Genomic DNA, 21610 nt, shown 5'->3' with positions numbered 1-21610 from the left:
GTATCTCATCTGCACCTCAGATAAAATGCAGAACTGCTTGCTTTCTGTTTATTTTCTTTTTCATGAGGAACAGGGGAAGATGATTGACCTTAACTAAACTGAAGCAACAGTATTTTAAGAGACTTGGTGACATATGCAAGAGTTACAAGCAGGCAGAGGTGGCAGTTCAAATACAGGATATTTAAAAGTATAGATGACCTTTTAAGGTTTGCTACAAGCCACTACAATTTCATCTAGACACTTGAAATGTGTTACAATACCTTGCCCTGAGTTATGCTGAGTTGGTTAAGTTTAGTCACCTCTATAGCAGGAATGAAGATAGGTTGCCTTAGGATAAAATTCAAAGTGGTAGAACACAAAAAGTTCAACAGATGTACAAGTAGAACTCAAGAGGAAACATCAACATCACCAATTGGAAATGCTGTTTTGAACAAAACAGCTTGCACAAGGGCATTAAGAATTGCAGGTATCACCTCATATTTTGCCCTCAGGATAGTAACTGAAATGTGGAGCTTGAGTATACTTTCACCTTTTCTCAAACTTTTGCTTATTCACTCTTCAAATCTATAGGCAGAGCCAGTAATATTCTTTAGTTTTTTCTCTCCCCCTGCCTGCTTTTGAGGCATAATTAACTTTACAAGAAATTTCTTACTTGTATCTCCTCCTCTTCAGACCAGCAGTAGCCTGAATTTTAATGCAGTGTTGAATTTCATGTTCTTGACTTATAAATCTTTACAATTGTTCTCCAACTGCACTGATCAATGTGATTCTTGAATATTCAAGTAAGTAGAGGTTTAAAGCTTATAGTCATTACAATTATTCAGACAATTTGGAAATTTAAGTAAACGACTTGTTCTCTGAAGGCGCCTACTTTTTTCCCTTGGCCATAGAGGTAATCTTGGGTGACCAGCTCTAATACAGGTGTCTAGCAGTATGTCTAAATTTAGCTGAGATAAATCCCAGTCATTGTCTCTCTGAAATAAGCAGCTTTTGGAGATATCTGAAAATAGTATGTTTAATCAGTAATGCAGTTTTAGTGCAATATACTAAAAGAAATGCATTCCACTTGGTGACAGTTGTATTTCTGAATTTCCTGTGTTTGTAGATAATTAATCTTTCATATACTAGAGACCTCTTTAAAGCGGATGGAAGATAGAAATAACAGTTTCCTTTAAAAACATAGCATTAAGGTTTGAACATATTAAGATGAGTACAGTTTATATCTTGAGCATGAAAAGCTACTGTTGATTTAATTTCATCTTAAAATTTTCAGTGTAATTTCAGCTGTAAATATTTTCTTAGGTGAAGGAAATCCAGATATACGCTAGGTGGCAGTAGAAATAAGAATATATGGCTTGCTTGGCTTGAGGGCTCCAGTCTGGCACAAAGAACAGTGTTTAATCGAATTGAAAGCTAAATTTCTCTTGGTATATTTGGAGAGACTATTTCACAGCTAGCTACATCACTTTCCTAGGAAATACTTAGTGTGAGTCATTTAAAACTTCCTTTTGTAATTTTATTTATTTTTAGTTTTTTGATGTAACGCCAATATCTTATGAAATGCATTATAAAAATTAAGTGAAGGGTGGGTTGTGGGTGTTTTGTTTGTTGTTTTTTTTTTTTTTTTGAGATTGGATATACTTTATTAAAATCAACAGAGGGATATGCATATGGCTGAGAACGACACTTAGTTGGGCCTGCTTCTTTTGTTCCTCCCCTAGTTCTCTGTCCTAAGCAGTGATCCTAATTCCTGCCTCTCACTTTCTTTAAAGAATATATTTTGGTTTCGATCCACTTCAGTCTTTAGAAATCTGTAATTCCTTACATGAAAGGTTCTGTAGAAACCTTCCTTCAAATATATTTTTTTGTGCTATGGATCAAAATGTGATAATTGTATCATTGTATTGGAAGAAGATAATGAAAATACTTGTATATCAATTTATCAGGTAATTAAAGGAAAGCTTTGGAAGAGTGTTTTTGAAAACCTTTAATACATGAGAGTTCTCTCTACCTTGCTTTTTAGTGTTCTGGTTTTTCTTTCTTGTTTTTTAAAGTTAAGTTTTTCCAAATATGTTTGGTGATATTATTTGACAGCTAACTACATCACCTTGTCAGGAAATGTCAAGTCATTTGAAACTTTTACACTTAGCTTCATTCCATTACCTCATTAATTTTTAGTGCAATATTAAATACAAATATTTGCAAGAAGGGTTTAGCTACAGCCTTCATGGTTTTGTGCCCTTTTCTTTAGATGCTTTGCTATTTCTAACTTGTTGCTTAACAATTTTATATATCTATATATATAGATATATCTTTTAATACGGTCTATGACAGTTCCTGCACCCCTAGTCAGTGTTTGCAATGCCCCTCATCCTCCCCTTGTCTCTGATAAAGCAGTGTGCAGAACTATATGCAGAGGAGATCTTTCATTCCAGCTCCAGGGTGTGACACTTCCACGTAAAGAGCACATTTTCTCAACTTAACCATACCATGTATTTATTTAGCAACCCCGTATTAAGAAAAGCATTTAACTCATTCTACAATAGCTCTGATGCATATAACAAGGAGGTATTATCTCAAAGAAGATGTTTCAAGAGCTATTAGTAATAATACTACAGTAGCTTCTCTACATTAGAGTATTGATAGGTGATAGGCACCTGCTGTCCCTCTTCTGCAGAGTCCTGCGGGTGCCTTGTCCTCTCTTCTTTTCAGTGCCCAAATGATGCATGTCAGAAAAAGACTTTAGGCTTAGCTGCCTGTAGTATGATTGAGACTCAGATAATGTGTTAATTATATTTATTACAGGAATGATTGATGGTCAGAAGCAAATGACCCTGGTTATGCTGGGCTCTAAACAAATGTAAACTCTTTAGGGCAGTTGTTTGTTTAATCTAAATAGACAGGGTATGTATAGAGGGGGGAAAAAAGTAAAAATCTGCAGTTTTCTTCTTCCTCACCTTAACTCTGATGAAGTGGTAAGCAATGCTATATGCAGAGGAGACTTTCCTTAATCATGTTTCTGTAGAGAAGAAACTAAAGAAGTCCAGTTAAAATGGTAGAACTTTCAGATAAATGGAAAGTTATTACTTAGACCATGTTACCTGGCTTTGGTTCTCCTTTTTCCCTTTCTTTCCTCCAAGTCCCTTTGACACAATTGGAAGAAAGCAAGACTTGATCCTAATATCTACAAATTGAGGGAGAATGTTAAATTATCAGCTCTGATGGCCCTGTAGCAGGATGGGTTTTCCTGATTGTCTCTGGGTAGCTCATTCTCGATTGATGTAATTATAATCTGAATTAAAAGACAGAATACCTACAAAAGAGAGCTCATGGATGAAGAATGGCTTGTTGAAACTGAATCCAAGAAAGAGCTAAGCAGTGCTAGTCAGAAAGGTGAACTAGTTTAGAAACATAATTAAGATCTCTGCTTAAGGAGGGCTTGTCATCTCTGATTTGTAAGTGCTGCAAAGTGTGAGGATCACTTTCAGCTTGAATAATCAGGTAAACATCTATCTTTAAATGTATTTTTACCTTCTAGCTTGCTTTGTTCATCTTCTACCTCCCCATGCTCCCCCTCTACCTGCATTTACCAAGGAAGATCTTACTTCTATTAGTTTTAACCTAAATTTCTGCATGTAAGTTATGGAAATCCAAATGAACTGAATGAAAAGGCTTCAGGCAGTACAAGATGCTATTGCCTGCCTTCTCTGGCTACTAATTCCAGTTTTAAGATCTCATTCTAGCTACTTAAAAAATAGATCTCTGATCTAAAAGTCTATATGCTAATGTATGGACCCTAGCATCAGGGGTTTTTGCTTGTGGAAATAGCATTGAAGCTGTTACTGAGTGAGCAGCTCTGGCTGAGCCAGAGTTTTGACAGTCCTCAGGTGAAATGGTAAGCTCTTTCTCCTTGGAAAGGCCTTGTATCTAATAAACTTTCAGCAACTAAAATATAACCCTGTCGCTAGGCAAGTGTGAGTTTTGGGGTTTTTCTTTAATTTTTTCCACTTTCATGGTTGGAATTAATGCTGTTTCTGATAAGGCCGCTGTTGGATTACTGACAAGAAGTTGAAAAGAGGAGAGTTCATTTCTTTGCTACACCAGACTTCTTGGTCATTTGAAAGTCATCTAGTCTTTCTGTGAATTTTGTCACTTCATAAAATAATAAGAATAGTACTTCCATACATCACGCTGAGAGGGCAAACGTATTAGGCTGTGATACGCCTAGATAATACAATGGTAGGGAAAATACGCACACATATTTTTATAGGGAGGATATTCTGATCCTTCGGTGAATAAGGATAAATAAAAGCAGCAGCTTTCTCAAACTTTATATTCTCCTATATTTTGTTAATGCTTCACTTTCAGGAAAGGACATTAGCAAAATATTGCTAAAGTTTATATATAAACTCCTATAACCAACACTGAGTGAGTAGTCCAAGTGTGACATTAAGACGTCAAAATCGCAGATGTTGTGATGACATATCTGATCAATCAGCCTCTGACATTATCCCAGTGTAAAGCAGTTTTTCCCATGGTTTTAGGAACAGCTTGCTTTGTGTTTGGCCAGTTAACTTATCACAGATTTCAGTGTTACCTCCCACCTGTTTTCCACAACAGTGTTTTTCAAGTTATTTTGGCAATCAGAGTTGGCACGTAAGAAGCAAGCATGTCGACAGTCTGTCTGTTTGGTTGCGATAGATGACTTGAGGAACTTGAGCCTGAGTTGGGAAGCTTTTGAGTTAACTGTCTTAGTAAATCCATTTCAAACTAGTAGCTGTAACTTCATTTTTATTGATTTGTCGTACAACTGAACTTCTTTAATACTTGCACCTCTTGTGGTAGGAACCCCATGAGTTAGTTTTGGGTGATGGATGTTTATGAAGTATAAATTGTATTTCTGTAATAAATGCATATCTGGATTCTTTTTCTGTGTCATATGATTGCATTTTACATGGTTGGAGGGTAACATCCTACCTTTGTTTTTACAAATTTTAAAGCCTGTTTCCAGTCCTTAGTGAATAGTGGTGCCTTAATGTAGCAAGTGATCCTTTTTATTTCAGTCTTATTTCCCTTTCTCTACTGGTGCTGAAATAATAATATTATAATTCATTTTCAACAGGTCAACCCTACCCTTGATGTGACTAATACACAAACACTTGACCCACCTGTCATAGAGATTAGTTCCTCTTCATCTTTCAGTACTCCGGTAAGTTGCCTTCTGGGGTGGGGATGGGGGGGAAATAGGGTATGGCTTAAACTAACATGTTATTGGAAATGTGCTCTTTCTGTCTGTATGAAAGAAATATATTTTTAAACAGTTGTCAACTGCTCAGAGCTCAATATCCTAACTTCTCAACTCAAGCTTTCTTTCACAGTTCCCAAGGCTAACCAGAAGATGGTGTAATAGCAAAGCTTTCACTTTATACTAGTAATTTTACGCACATACTAAGCAGAAATTCTAATTATAAGCCCATGCTAATTATATCTAAATATTACTGTTAAAATTTGTGGCTTATTTTCAGACACTTTTTGTAACTCTGTCTTTATCTGCAAATAATGGGAAACCTAAAGAATAGTTGCTTCATTGATAAAATTCCAAAAGTGATGTTTTAATTTTTCTCCTTTTAAGGCATCTAGTAGTTCTTCAGGAGGAAAAAAAAAGTACCACATTTTAAGACAGAATCATAGGATTAGATCCTTCTAGTGTTAGCTTTTCATATGACATTGGTATGGCATGTGGGAGGAAAGGAAGGCAATGTTTTAACGGTAGATTCGTAGGAGGAGAAATATGCTCTCCTGGTATGAAATGTAAAAGATGTACTGTTCTAGAATTAGGTTAAAATGAGATTTCTCTTTTAGCTCTGAATCTGTTCCTCTGAAGGCATAAATTGTATCTTGAACAATTTTAGTTACCATAACAAGAGTTTGTGTGGCTGAAGGGTTAATACATATGAATAGGCAGCAGGTGTGGTTTCTGCTGTTCTATTTTGTCATGAATGCTTTATGAAAAGGTATGTTGTGAAGGTACTTTAAATTATCTTAAAGAATTTTATATTGAAGATCATGATACAGAGGTTGATGTCTAAGAGAAACCTTTTCTTCAAAACAAATAATTATATAATAACTTTTATTTGAGAGATGATAATTTCATATATTTTAAGGTTTACCAGTTGTCATGTTGTGTTTTCACAGCTGAATATGGTTCTTTAAGATAACTTCTGTCAAAAGTAATTTGCAGACTTACAGAAATCTCTCTAGTAGGCTTGACAGATAGTGGATAGTGGTGGATATAATTTATTGGCTACTTATCGCTTTAAAATACTCTGTGTTCATTACTTCCTGATCTTAATACTGATCACAGAATTCGAATGTATGGTTACACTGTAATTCTATGTACATACCTATAAATCTGCCAATCATTTCATCTCCTTCATTAATTCTTTTGATATGAGAGCAGTTTATAAAACTTTATGCCCAGTTTATAAAACTTTATACTTACAGTAGGAATAAGTTGACCCACTAGAGACAGAATCATTTTGATTGCTGGCTGACTGGCTTTACAATTGTCTTCATCACAAAAATATTGCGTCAAAATTCATGCCTTTTGACTGTGTCAGTAATCACTACTTTTTTTTTTTTCCATTATCTTGATCTCCTGTTCACCATTGATTCTCACCTTTCTGCATCTCAACATTCGCCATCTGCATCTTTTTTCCATCTAGCAATATTTCTGAATCCGTGTTACTCAGACTACAGCCTTAAGGACAACTGCTCTGTCCAACACACCACTATTGACACAAATCCAGAAACCATTTGCATATTTTCTCTGCCACTAGCATCCTTCCTCCCCCATAGCAAGTAACACTTTCCGCAACTTTGCCAACCTATGTGGTCCTCCCTACTTTCTAGTGTCAACCCATCTTTTAGTGTCATCATCCTGTCCGGTGTCTATCTGCTGCATTATCAGATTCTGTTGTTTGTGGAATTATCACCTGTTTCTTAATCAGGCCAGCCATCCAGTCTCTTTGTGTCTTGTTTCCAAAGGGTTCTGGATCTCAGTGACCTTTTGGTCCTTTTCATCCGAAGCTGGCTCAATTTCCCTAATGTGTAGAGGCTTCACGTGTTCTTCATAAAAATCAAAGGGGGAAGGGCTGGATTTCTTCCCATCCCACCTTCAGTGCCAGATTTCCTCTTGATACTGTTTGTCCTCCCTTGAATGATACTGTGTTTGTGCATTATTTGTGTGGTGGTTTGTGGGGTTTTTGTTTTGTTTTGTTTTTTTAATCCTCCTCTAACTTGAGGTTACCAACCTCTAGTCTAATTCATCCTCCTCCCCCATCCCTCTCCCTGATTCCACTCCCCCACATTGATCTCTTTCTACTGGTTATCAAAGCAGTATCACTGTACACTTTCTTCTTTTTCCTTTTTTTTTTTTTTTTTGTCACCCCCTGCAAATTTGTCAAGACCCATCTTAAAGCTGCTTATGGCTTTTTGATCCTACTTCTACTGGAAGAACGCTGTTCAAATGACTAAAATTCTTTGATCAGGTTGCCAGGTTAATTTACAAATGTCCTGTCTATACCTACATATTCTTTTTGAAGTGTTTTGCTCTAGCTTAAGCAGTTCTTCTGCCCTTCTGATACGTGTAGAGAGAAAAATTCACTCTGTACTAATGTATCTTTAAGGGTTCTTTTTCAATGTTTTCATCTATCACACATGTAACACAGCAGGGTCCTAAGGGTTATTTACAAAACACCTTGGCAAGTCCCTGGACCATTGGAAGTAGCTATTCAACATATTTACTTTAATTTTTCTACTGAAGAAGAGAGATACAGCCTTTCTCGGCTCACTGTCTGAAGTATTTAAAGACCAACTTCTCTGGGACAAGTAACAATATTGAAGATCTGTAGGATCTGTGATGAGTTCCCTAAAGTTCCCTGAAATATCTTCAGGGAGATTGGAAGTCTATACAAAACCTCGTAATGTTTTGTTGAATGGCTATCAAAATTCCTAACGGTAAGTAGGCAAACTCCCATAGATCTCAAGCTACTCCAGGGAATAGGAGAAAGTGTTCTCCCTATTGAGAATCTCTTCTTCAGCTATTGGAACTGTGCCCTGTCCTACTGGTCATAGGAAATAGGCTATTACTGCCCCTAAGATGACTTGTGGCAGAGCAAAAAGGTATTCCTCTTCTTCTCTTCTGTAACGATTTGTTAATAAAAATGATAGAGCAGTATAGGTTGAGAGGGATGTCTGGAGTCATTTCATCTAACCTCTCCCTTAAAGCAAGGCCAATTTTGATCAGGTTCCTAAAGGCCTTGTCCAGTTCATTTGTTAATGTGTGTGAAGAGAGAGATTCCGCCACCTCTCTGGGCAGCTTGCTCTAGTGTTTCACTGGTGAAAATATTTTTTTCTTCATAATATGTAGCTAGAATTTCCTATGTTCCAACATGTCTGTTGCCTCTAATTCTATCACAGTGGTCCTCTAATAAGTATCTGGCTCTGTCTCTTGTCTCTATCCACCCATTAGACATTTGAGACGGTGGTAAGATCTCCCTGTATCCCTCTTTCTTAAGGGTGAACAAACCTGGTTCTCTGCCTTTTCTTGTATATCATGTGTTCCAGCCCCCTCACCATCTTGCTCGCCCATCGCTGGACTTGCTCCAGGATGTCAGTGTCTGTCTTGTATTGAGAAGCCCAAAACAGGACACACAACTCCAGATAATTAAGGTGCAGCTAAGTATCACTGTCATCTATTCTTTACAACAGTCTGCCTGGAGAAGATTTGAAAAATATTTAAGAATTTAACACTCCTTTATTCTTTATTGTGAATTTAAAATATATGTTTAGATATTTTCTTAGCAACACATTTATATTTTGAGCTTTATCTGTATGAGGAAATACCGGTATTATCGCTTCCTCCCATTCCTCCTCTTCTTTTCAAGGAATTTTAATTTGTTGCTTCATCAAAGCCAACAATCCATAACAACTTCCATGCTTAAAATGCCTATGTGGGTTTTTTAAATTTACTTTTATTTTCTTGCTTCAAAGATTAAGCCAAGATATGCAGGTATGAATGGTCTTGTAGGGATTTTGCTAGAAAATGCTTAAATTATTAAACTCTCTGAACTCTAACCACCTTATCTTTTCAGCTTGTGTTCTAACTTAAAGCTGTAAGGCCAGTTCTTTTTGAACACAGTGAAAAACCTGTTTTCATCTAAGATTCACACTGATGCAACTTCCTTTGTAAACTTAGTGAAGGGAATGTGGTCATTGTGTCGATCAGTGTAATCTTAAGTATGGAGCTGCTTTCTTTTGGACTATAATTACAAAAACATTAAGAATTCCTGTCTGTGTATTATTATTGTCAGGAAAATAGCTTTGAATTTGATGATTCATTTATTCAGTTCTCCTGTGTGTTACTGAAACCAGTATAAAACAAGCTATATATGCTTAACAAACTGGTATTTGCATAATGCCCTGACTTTTCCAATGGTAAACGCCTTCGTATGTTGCAGTTATTAAAAATGAGGTGTATTGTAGCCTTTTACACTCTGAAAATGTTCACTGAATTGGGGTCAAGCTTTGGAGGCTGGGAATGGTGTTTCTTTCTCCTTTCTATCTCATTGAAGACTCTGAAAGCATTACTGCCTCTTTCCCACCCCTTCTCCTTGTGTCAAGTAGCTTAATATTGCCTTTGTTTTCTGAACTCTTGAAAAGTAAAAATTGGAAGTCTTGTTTCCCTTTGGGACTATTTCCTCCTGTTTCATCCTCTGATCTTACTTTTAGTTCTGAGGGAGGTTGGTTTTTTTCAAGTCTGTAAGGCAATACGTCGGTAACCTCCGGTCTCTGATAAGCTGTTGGGAACAAGGGAAAGTTGATGATGTCTCGGTAGTTTTTACTGACAGCAGCAGGAAATCACTGTAGAGGCTCTGTAATGTTCCATCCCCTGACCTTGCTCATGTAAACAGGATTTGGAGGAAGCAAAGCAATGTACTGTAATCTGGAAGTCAGAATGTCTGCGCTGTCTGGGAGACGTTTGCTGTTCTTTCTCTTCTAGTGCTAGTTAACACTGAAAACAAGACATGTTTATTGTTCATTTACAGTAAGATTTCTACAAAGTTAAGACTGAATTAATTATTGGAAGGGGAAAGATAAGGATCGTTCCTGTTTGGAGCAAAAGGAACATACTATGTTTTAAAATAGAAAGTGACCAAATAAATTCCTCCCCACTCCAACTTGTAAAATATGTGAGAGAAAATAAGATCATGTGCAGCTTTTATTCCTCAAGGTACGACATTGTTAGATTATCTGTACTGCATTTGTAGTAGGTGTCTTGATGCAAAAAGTAGAATTATCTGTACTCTCAATTTATCCTAAACACATCGCTTCCCCAGTATGTATTTCAGGGTTTAGGTATTTTTGACACAATTTTTTTCTGCCTTTATTTAGAGTACAACCAAAAAAAACCCAAAAAGCCAACCTAAAAACCACCCCATATATTTTGCAAAGACAGCAATTATGAATGCAAAATTTGCATCTATTCTTCCATCTCTGTGTACATGAAGGCTTACACAACTATTCCTTATGGGAACTTACTTTGAAAAGATCTTGGAGTAATGTTTCTTCCTTGCATGGCTTGACACAACTCCAGAATCCTGTAGAAGAGGATGACAAAAGAAATTTTATCTTAAAAACTAAAAACACTGCATATTTTCCTTACCATGTAAATTTATTCTGAATTACATCCTTTCCTGGCTCCAGCCTTACATGGAAATAAACACCAACCGTCTTCAGTGAGGTTAAGAGGAGGGGAAAAGGAAGAAAGAAAAGAATAGGAATTTTATATATAGATCATCTCCTTTGGGGCCCAAGTCCAATTCAGAAGGGAACAGCCAGTAGAGCAAAATTCATATGGCACTTCACTATGCACAGTGGTTGCCCTTACTGCTTGTTATAGTTCATCTGAAAGCACAACAGCTTTCTGTAGTTCACGGATATCAAGTTTGCTTGGGACGTCAGACATGTAGCCTTTCACTTAAACTCTGATCATTGCACGATATTCATACATTTTTCTCTACCAAAGGAAAGTTCTGGCACTATCCCTTTGAAAGGAAGACTGGAACCATTGTCCTCTAAGAAAGAGAAAAATGTCCTGCTTGTGTTCCTTGTCCAAAGCTCAGTTGCCAATTATACTGAGCTCTGCATTGAGGTCTGATCCCACCAGTAGAAGGGCTTTGATAAAAATTGACAGTTCCCAGCCTCTCCCATCACCTTACCTTCCTTGCTCCCAGACAGAGAAATAAGAAAAGCCACTCCCTGAATAGCTATGGATTTTTTCATATACTGCCATTCTTCTGATTACCAGTAAATGCACATTTGAACGAAATGCCAACTCCATGATCTGAACTCCAAATCACAAACACAGAATGAAATTAGGGAATAATGTGAAGAGATCCTGTTTCTCCAAAGTTTTGAGGTAAAACTGTCTGCACCTTTTCCATAGACGAGCATACCAAAAACTCTCAAACAGGCTCTGAATCTCTGATGCTAGGTCTTATAAAAATATAGAATAAATGCTGTAAATAGAAGAACTCAGAAGTGTTCAGTGTGGCAGAATAAGAATTTGTAAACTCCGCTCTTGCATCTTTGCAAATGAATCCTTCCCTCTGTCCAATCTTGCTCTTAGACAAGCAATTTTTAGTGTCATCTTGCCTTACAGCACACTCCAGACAGGCCTTTCTACTTTTGCATGCTATACAGGTACAGTGTGTGGGGCTGGGGGAAGAGGATAGGCTGCCTTCTCCCCACAGCTCTGCAGCTAAACGTGTTCAGCTGCTCTCAGGGAAGAAGTCTCCCATCTCTCCCAAAGGCTACACCTAATCCATCTGGAACAACCATGAGGCAGTAGAGACAGCCTTTTCTGTTGCCGAGCTAGGGGCCTTCCAAAGAAGGTATGGTGTTTACGAACAAAATGGCTCATCTTCTGTCGCAAGTGTCAAAAGGATGAAGCATTTGGCATATTGAACAGGGAATTTCTAAAATTGCATTTTGAGCCTCTGTAGAGGTGCAGGCATGTTTAAAAAGATTTGTGTACTTAATCTTAAAAGCAATATGCTTTGATACCACTGGCATCAAGTAATGCTTAAAGGTCAAATACATGAAGGTGAACTCAACATTTGTAATAAAAAAGAACATGATCCAAATGGCCCTTGCGTTTTGCAGTGATGCTATTCTAACACAGTGTGTAACTGCTGGTTTACAAGGAGAGAACAGGAAATGTGTTGTGCCGCTACGTAATTAGGTAATAATACATGTCTTGATGTTCCTTAATAGGCTTCATTATATTCTTTGAGTGAACTGGAGCTTGAGAGAAAGTCAAATTTTCATTGGAGACAGAATTCTGAATTTGGGCACTAGAGAGTGCAAGAATATAATATTTCCTATACTATTTTTAGCCTGCTTTCCTGAGGAAATGTACCTTATGAGATTGTACTGTTTATTTATCTGTCTCTCTCTAATAATTTTTGAATCAAATAGTTGGTGTTTGGTTTTTTTTAACCAAGTTTGTAAATAAGCAGTTAGTAGAATAAGGAAACATATTAGTGCTGCCACTAAAGAAAAAGTCTGTGGGATGTGACACTGAATTCACTGATACTGGACTAGGCTCGGACTAGCTACTGGTGTCACAGCACATATGGAGGGAGCTTGAGTTACTGTAGGACAGGAAACTTAGGAGAGGGACCTAACCCCCCCCACCATATAAAAGATTAAGCTTCAATATTTCGTTTCCTCACAAGGCAGTTTGTTTAATTATGTTGCCTTTGCCCATATTGACACTATTAACAGATGCTCTTGCTGGACTATTGGTACTGTTTTGTAAGATAACTGGCTTGCCGTAGATGACTTTTAGAACTGGCAATATTTTACTTTGTATAGGGTCTTACTCATGGCAACAGTGCAATGCTTCAGGAATGCTTTTCAAGTTAATCCATGTCTGTATATTGTTCCTTTAGCAAATCAGCACATTTCTGGGAACCAGAGGGATGGAAGTTCCAGGTATTATTTCTGTTTCAACTTCCTGAGATACTGTACGTGTACGCTTTGACCTTGTCTGCCCAAGCAGTGTTTTGCCCCGCTTCGGCTGGGAATCTAAGCTGTATTCACAGTTCTCACAGCTGATTCTGCGGCATGCAGAAAATGCCTGACAGCTATCAGCCCACACATCCAATAACAACTGGTTCCTTCCTCTTCCTGGGGAAAAGTAACATCCTCTGAGAAGAAGCGTCCCCTGAGGAATGCAGGAATAGCAGCAAGCCTTTCACACAGGAAATTACTACTATAGCACTTGTAGAAAAGTGTTTCTGTCACTTGGATTGTCAGTCTGTAATGAGCTTCCTGCTGACCTAGATGATGATTTACTACTGATCTAAATGCCGTTTGTGAGTCATTTAGCTTAATGGAAGTTAATGAAGTTAGCATTCAGTAGCTTTGTTACTCTGTAAACACCTGTTTTAATTTTTTTTCATGCAGTAGCACAAGTTAAGTTTTGAACTTCTTAGTATTCACAGGCCTTTAATAATTCTGAGATTGCACATTTTGTGGGAAACAAGGGAATGTTTAGTTCATAATGCGTGACACTCTTAGAGAAGGTTGCAAGGTTTTATTTTTGTTTATCTTAAGTTGGATAATAAACCTGAGCTACAGATCAAGCATGTCAGAAAACAAGATGCTAAAGCTAAAATACTGCCCTTGGATTACCCTTTGTTCTTGACTACTACTGGAGTCTAAGTTTAGCACAGCATGCTTGCAACTGTGTGGTAGAACCTTGAATATGAAAGGAAAAAAAAAAAATAACCAATATGTTATTTGAAGTGGTTAATGCAAGTTTGTTACAAAAGCAAACACTTTAATACTGTTTAAATCTTTTCTTATTTTTCCTGAATCACAGTGCTTGCACAAGTGTTAGCAAATTCTATTTATCACTTAGATTACAGTGATATCTAAACCCAGAGGGTGCTTTCTGTCTAAAAGCTTGTTTGAGTGTTTTCCAAATATATCAATTATTCTAATACAACACATCTCTCCTTGCAAACCTTGCTGCATTACTGTCTAGTTTGCTGTAAGAGATGTAGTTACTTGTTTCATGTGAGATAATGGAAACACTGAGTCAGATTCAAAAATCTCTTAAAATGAGACTGAGAGACTGAGACTTTTCAAATAAAACTCAGCACCAAGAGCAAAAATTTTCCTTCATCAGATAGATGTTTGATATAGGAAAAACTCTGAAAGCATATTGGCTTGTATCTTCCACCAAAATAGTTATGGGGTCAGAAATTAGGTAGGACAATGCTAAAGGATGATTTCACAGTCATTTTAACTTAACAACTGTTTTTGTTTGGTTAATTCCATCCAAGTCAATTCCCTGATCTGCTCAGCTATCCAAACACTAATACCAGCACAAAGAAAATAATGGGAAAAAATTATCTGGAGATTAAGTAGGAGATTAGTGCTGGCTGTAACCTAGCTGAGGTGGACTGATGTCCATGTATCCAGTGTGATTGTGCTATAACATGTGTGTTACATGCATGACACATCTGAACATCATCTTTCTTAAGATGCAATGGAAAAATACCAGCAAAGGAGGTGGTAGTAATGGCTTCCTTCTGTTCAGACAGTAGGTGTGTTGGATTCAGTTATCTTTTCAGCCTAAGAGGCTTCAGCTTGCTTTCTTCTGTCTGCATGGCTGTAACCTAAACAGGAGGTAACAGAGACAGAGGCTGAATGGAGGCAGCTCTATCCTTCATGCTTGAATTTGAAGCACTGTAAAGTAAAAGCTGAAAGTATACTTTCAGTATACTTATCAGTACACCTCTGATTTCTCTGGCATCAGAGGAAAGCAAGTGAGAAGCAGTCCATGGTTAGCGATTAGGGTGTTCTGGAAAAGAACCACTGGATTCCATTACCCTTATGCATTTCACAATAAATAGTATTTGAGGGGGGGAGGGGGGAGGAGAAAGGAAAAAGTAGGAGCTGTGTGACTGCCACCATAAGTGGAGATACATGGCATCACTATCCTGAAAAGCTGTACCTTTTTTTTTTTTCTTCTCCTGTATCCCCCCACAGTATCGTACTCTGGTTGTACCAGCTTGGGTTGATGCGAGGGAGGGAGGGATAGATAGATGCTGTCCTCTGGTGTGTTCTAACTGCGTGGAAATTGTACTTCCTGCATGCCAAGATGTCAGTTCCGTACTGTACATCATATACCTGAAGCATAGGCATTGCAATGCAACTCTGAGTTGACTATTGCAGTATTTTTATTGTAGAGGAAGACCCCTTTCTTGACATAGAGATTTAAGAGAATTAATTACTTTATTCTTAACCTGTTCTTAGATAAACTAGTATCAAATATTCCTCACTGAAAAGATCACTTGTCCAAGCCACGATTCATTCTTATAAGTATTTCCTCATTTCTTACACATCTCTTAAGACAGGAATTCTGTGTCCATACCTCCATTTTTTTGCCAGTGTAGTGTAACAGTACAATACTACCTCTTGCTTAGTACTTTCAGCTAGTTATAACTACATGTAAGAAGTTACTGTAATTCTTCACTCAATAACCTTATCACATCAAAACTTTATCATTTCACTCAGTTATGTATTATGTAATTGTAATTCTTTTCAACACCTCTGTTTTCTATAGTATATTACTCTAAAGTGTCTTCATCTCTGAGATTTTACATGTATACATAAGGTTTCATGTGGACAGCTGAATGAAGTCAGATTGGCAAGTAACCCTGACTATTTTAGTAGTTTCCAGTATGCCTTTTTGTGTCATATGTAAACTTGATCTTCCAGATCGCTGGTATGTTTTGCATGGGACTGAAACAAGAACAGATTTCAGTGGAATCACTAAAACCAGCATAATTCTGTAGTAACCTTCTGATTTAACTGGTTTTGAAGAAACACTAACTAAAGAATTGACTTCATACTGCATTACAACCTAAAATGTGTTAATTAAAATTGTAGTGTGCATAATATGGATTTAAAAAAAAAAGGTACTTTTATCAGGAAGAGTTTGACTAAATATTTCACTAGAGGTCTTCAGTTTGACAGACCATATCTTTTCTATCTCAAACCATATTGATTTGCTTGCCGTTATGCCTTAAATCTTTGCTATATTTGTCCTAAATCAGTTTTTCAGTGTTTTTTCCCTGACACAATTCTCAAGCTGACTGTGACCTGTGACCACACAGTTATCCTGTTTATCCTTTCTAACTACTGATGGAATGTCAGCTTCCCCACTCCCCTGGTATTTCTCCATTATTCCAGGATATATTAAAAATCAACATCATTACCTTACTCGTTAAGTTATTTCAAAACCATTGAGTTCAAGCTATGTAACCCAGGATTTAAAAATATTTATATACAGTGTAAATTGTTTAACAGTCTTTTTTGCTATGGTTGGAATAGAAAGTATTTTGCCAGAAATACAGTTACAGCGTTTATTATCTTCCGAAATGGAACATAAAAATACTTCATTAACCACTGTAAAAAATATCTGCATCACTCTTTAACACCTCTAGCTAATAAGGTACCATTGCTAGGACTTCTTTTGTTCCTGATATTTGTAAAGCACAAATAATCCTTGAGTGATAGAAATTATGTAGCCTAGCATCCTACAAATCCGTGCTTCATAGCTGACTGTAAGGTTTTATTTGAAGCATTTCCCTTGCTTTGAGGTAATTATAAGTTCTGTTTCTCTCATATGCATTCTCTGGTCTCCAACAATGTGTAAACTTATGCCACAGCCTTTCTCTCAGTGGCTGATTTCTCTCCTTTAGCTGGCAATCTATTCTCAGGAAACTTATATGAAATCAGCTCCCTCTAGAATATGTCTTCCTCCATCAGACCCTCTTAAATCTGCAACAAGTTCAAAACTTAAAAGTGAGGTGTGGGGACAAGCAGACAAAAACTATAGTCTCAGCATTGTTTCGTTAGGAAAGTGGGCTAAAATGTCCTTTTTATTGCTCCTGATTCTAATGGCTATAGAGTTTCTGCTGAGGCCTTCAATTATCCTGATGAGCTGTGTTTCATCACTTCTAATTTATGGTCGTTTGTATTATTCTGCCTTTTACAGTTGTGAAAAGCAACAGTGTATTTTATCTATGAAGGCTCTAAATCCCCAACAGGAATTTGGCATTTAGGACTGGAATGCCAGCTGTTGATCTGGGATTATAGTGCCAAGTGCTTTTGTTTTTATTGTCATTTTCACATCAAGCATGGAGTGCGGCACACAGCAGGGATATGCCCTCTTCCATATCCCACTGAGCGTGGCATCTCCCCATCTTGACTAGACCACTACCTGTCATAACTGATACTGTACAATTGATTACACGTTGTTTAGCTCTTCTATGCAATTGCAAGCACACAGTCAGCCTTAATGAAATGAAATTAATAAAGGGGATGTAACAGTACAATATTCTGTTTTACATGCCTTTTAGCATAGTTGTGTTTATATTTCATGTGTATACCCCAGTGGATAGTATTTAATGCAGTTTTTCATTAACGCTAATGTAGTGAAGTATTTAAATATTATTTATACCTTTATATATCTTTCTTTCAATTCAGTTATATCCCTAATCCAACTCTAATCCGTACAACCAAACTATTTAGAGAAATGTGCTTTACTTTCAAAGAAAGTACCACGTGGCCGTGAGCACAAGGGAGCGCAAGGATATTTCAGAACCTGAGCTGCTGTTCTTAACAGGAGTATCTTGTATGTAAGTGTTACACGCTTAACTTGATTGATCTCTAGAAAACATTTGTGTTAGTGTTGTCATTATTATTATTAGAAAAAATTTTCCTTAAGATGCAGGACCATAGATGACAGGGAGTGCCAGAGATGCTGTGTTTTTATTAGAGTATGGGAAATGATACATCCTCTTGTACCTTGCATGGACACACAGTTCCATAAATTCTTCCTATCGCAAGGTTGCTGCTGGTGATAATAAAATACCAAAGTAATCTTCCTTTCAGAAGTTTTAAAAGATCATAGTATTAGTACAAATAAGGGATTTTTTTTTTCTAAAAACAGGAAAGTTGTAGAGAGACTGCAACTTAGTCATCATTACAAAGCAAGGGGGCTTTAATTTGAATCTATGGCGATTCTTAACAAAATTTCTGTTCTATTGCTTGGTAAAGTATCAGACCTCAATGCCAGAGAAATGGCAAGCAGGAATAGAATAAAAGTTTCCGGTTTCTCTTTGCCCTGGTCTAACCACAGGACCAGATTTCCAGAACAGACGTGCGGTAGTTTGTTGAGATATAGTGACACGAACAAGTTCTACCCTTGTGCTTGAGCTCCAAGTTGTACGTGTACTGTGGCTTTCAGTCCTACTTCTGGAACATACTGACGCTCCTGTTTTGGCTGCCAGTGTGATTAGTCATGTTAAAAGGATGTTCCTTTACACCAAAAAGAAACAAATGATGATATAGATTCTTTTTTTTTTTTTTTTTTTTGGTTAGGACTTTGATACAGCATTCATACAAGAATATACCGAATTGAGTAGACCTGTATAAAGACAATTGATATTGAATATTGTTTTAGACTGTGATGGTTCTGATCTGGATGTCACTAATACAAACATAATTCCAAGACACTTTTTGTATGCTAGAGCAATAGGAAGGTGAGCAATTTAAAGAATTACTTGGTATATATAATTGTGTTGTCATATTTTTTCCCATTTTGAACACATAGAGAACACTAATGTTAATCAATGCTTTAGGTCTGGCTGTTCCAAACAAATGAGAAACCCCAAACATACCACAAGTGCTAGTAACGTAGCAGCAAGCATAATTAAATATGGAATGTGTGCAGAAGAACTTGGGTGTTTAACAAATTAATTTAAACCTGGGTGGATATATGAATAAAATAATACACCGTGACCAGTGGAACTCAATATTTATTTTCAAATGATAAACCCTTTATTTAGTGTTTTCCATTTGTTTTCCGTATATATATACACACAGAGTTTTAAAGCTTTGCATGTTATAGGGGACAAAGCTGTAGTTTATTTCTATTCTAAGGTAATAAGAGTTTGTAAGGTGTTTTATATAAGAGTGTGTGTATGCATATTATATATGGAATATATCCATGTGTATATATATACACGCATAGAAAAATGTTACATATATAAAATACATATTAAAAAGTGTGTGTATATATATAGCCTTTTATATATATGCTTATATTTTAAGGAGATATTTCTTTGTGTATGTATTTTTTTTACTGTCCTATGTGATGTTATACTATTTTTTTGAAAAATCATAAATTACATTATTATTTTCTACTTATATACATTAAATGGAGAGATGTCCCAATCTCCAGTGAGCCTGTTCTTCAGAACCTCTTCTGTGCAAAAGATGCTACACCTTGCTGAATGAAGGAGTAAGCATTGGTATTGTTTCTTGTGAGTTGTGTATCTGCTTGTAGTACCTCAGCTTTTCTGGTCACATAAGCATCACTACAGAGAATGGAAACTGTAAGTGGAGTTTTCTCTTGTACCAAGAAAGAATAATAAGGTGTGACAGCGATTGGATCTGGAACCCGAAGTTGTGAATTGTCATGGACACTAGATCAGGTTGCTTCCCTTCTGCTGTGTTTGCCAAATGCCTCTCTGCAGCTTGGTGGCAAAGGAATCCTAAAAGAATCATGAGGCAGAGCTTCCTCAAGTTGTTGGCCTTGTAGCATTTTGCTGCTGAGAGAGGCAGGAGTTTGTATTAGGGTTTTTTTGCCCCTCTTGTTTTGGGTTGGCAGGGAGGAAAAACTGACTGCAAAGTAGCCAGCTGTGTCACATCACTAATAATATGAATTAGGATCTTAATCCATAAGACATTCTCACACAAAGAACTAAGGCTTTCTCCCAGCATCATTTGCAGAAGTGGAGAACAAACCCCTAAATTTTAGCTGACTACTTTTGTTATTTATTTATCCCTATTTATTTTAACAAAAATCAACAGTATTGTGGATGTGACCATTGTGATATTAAGAGCATCTGTTGAGGCAGAAGTGGGAAGGTTTTATGCTTTTACTTGGCTAGAACATAATCTGTATAAACTAAGTTTTGTCCATATTTATGCTTTTTTAAATTAAAATAAATAGTCATAAAAGAAATTCACCCTGGGAGGTGTTGTCAGTTCCAAAATAAGAGATTGCTCAATGAGAATAGTATAGATGCAAACTCCTTCTCTTACCTGAAGACTGGATTCAGTGATCAAGACCTCTTCTAGTAGTATGTTCCTGTTAAATTTAAGAGTAACAAATGTTCTTGGAATTGTAGCGCACTGAGTCAGCAACCATCCTTACCCTTCTCCCTGCCCCGACCACCCAAATTCAGTCAGAGTGGTGTTGCCATTTATCCCATGCTGACAGTTAGTCACCTCCAATGGTTTGTTAATTTTTGGTCACTTTAGGTAGGAAGAAATTGGCTAAAATACAAATACCAAGTGTCAAATAGGGAGAAGATAAATCTTTAGAGCCTGGTAGCTAACAAATTGCTTGAGCAATGAAACCCACTCTCTTGGCTTATCACAGAGATTTTTTTTTTTTTAAATTGAATTCTGATTTTAATGAACTGGCAGAACTGCAGAACATTCTTAAATCAGTAAGGTGTTTATTTTGGTTTCCTCAAAGTTCCAACTGTCACAGCCCAACAGTGGGAGAAAATTATGAAGCATTTCAAAATAAAGTTATTATTGGCAACCTTAACGCTTTAACTGTAATTTTTATCGTAGTTGAATTCCTTTTTTAATACAGCCAAGCAGAACCTATCTACCTACCAATCTTATGTGCCAACACATTTAGCATTTTAATTGGTGCTGAATAATGTGTGTATTTTGACAGAAGTTTGTAATAGAACACTAATTAAAATAAATGATTTTTCAAGAGTATAACAGGCATGTCAGACCACTCCAAAAATTAACATTTCTTGGATATTTGTATGCAATTCTCAAATTTCTCAGGTTTTGCAGTTCCCTAATTTGATTCCTAACACAGTAAATTTCAAAACTCCACTGACTTAAGTACAAAGTTATGCTGGTGCTGCTAAAGCAGTTTTTGAAAATCCCAACTCTGAACTAAGCTCAGCAGCACTGAGTATTGTTTTCACCTGGACAAATTGGACAGCTTGTCCAAACCTTCAGCATATTACTAATGCTAAGCCCTGAAATAGCTCAGTGTAGACTTTTGCTTCTTTCTCCAGGTATTAAATGAAACCTAACAAAAGCATATAAATTTGACTTTTCAAGGAAAATTTTGAAGCTTCATTTTATCCTCATGGGATTCTTCTGTGACGCTATTGTTAAAGTATTTGATGTCCTTGTCAAAACTTTCTTCATCACCCATTATAGGTGTAACATTTTATTAACAAAAGCCTTGGTCAAATGCTGAGGAACAGTGTTCCTCTATTACATAGTAATATACTTTTTTCCTGGCTATAGTCAGGGAATTTCAGTTCCAAGCTGTGAAATTTTGGGCATCTCCCCCCCCCCCCCCCCCCAATAGTAGCATCTGGCTCTTTGGCAAAGACTTCAAGCAATTGTACTG

General features: G+C 36.8%; 1 protein-coding gene across 1 annotated transcript in view; it reads left to right on the top strand.

The window, feature by feature from the left end:
- Positions 1–21610, top strand: part of POC1B (POC1 centriolar protein B) — a 56693-nt gene that overhangs the window by 21477 nt on the left and 13606 nt on the right. The window contains exon 10 of the mRNA XM_075150911.1: positions 5123–5209. Within this exon, the coding sequence (XP_075007012.1) occupies positions 5123–5209 (87 nt within the window). The remainder of the gene's footprint in view (positions 1–5122; positions 5210–21610) is intronic.

The sequence above is a fragment of the Calonectris borealis genome, chromosome 1 (genome assembly GCF_964195595.1).
Source record: "Calonectris borealis chromosome 1, bCalBor7.hap1.2, whole genome shotgun sequence".
Lineage (NCBI taxonomy): Eukaryota > Metazoa > Chordata > Aves > Procellariiformes > Procellariidae > Calonectris > Calonectris borealis.
This window is presented reverse-complemented; position numbering and strand designations above follow the sequence as displayed.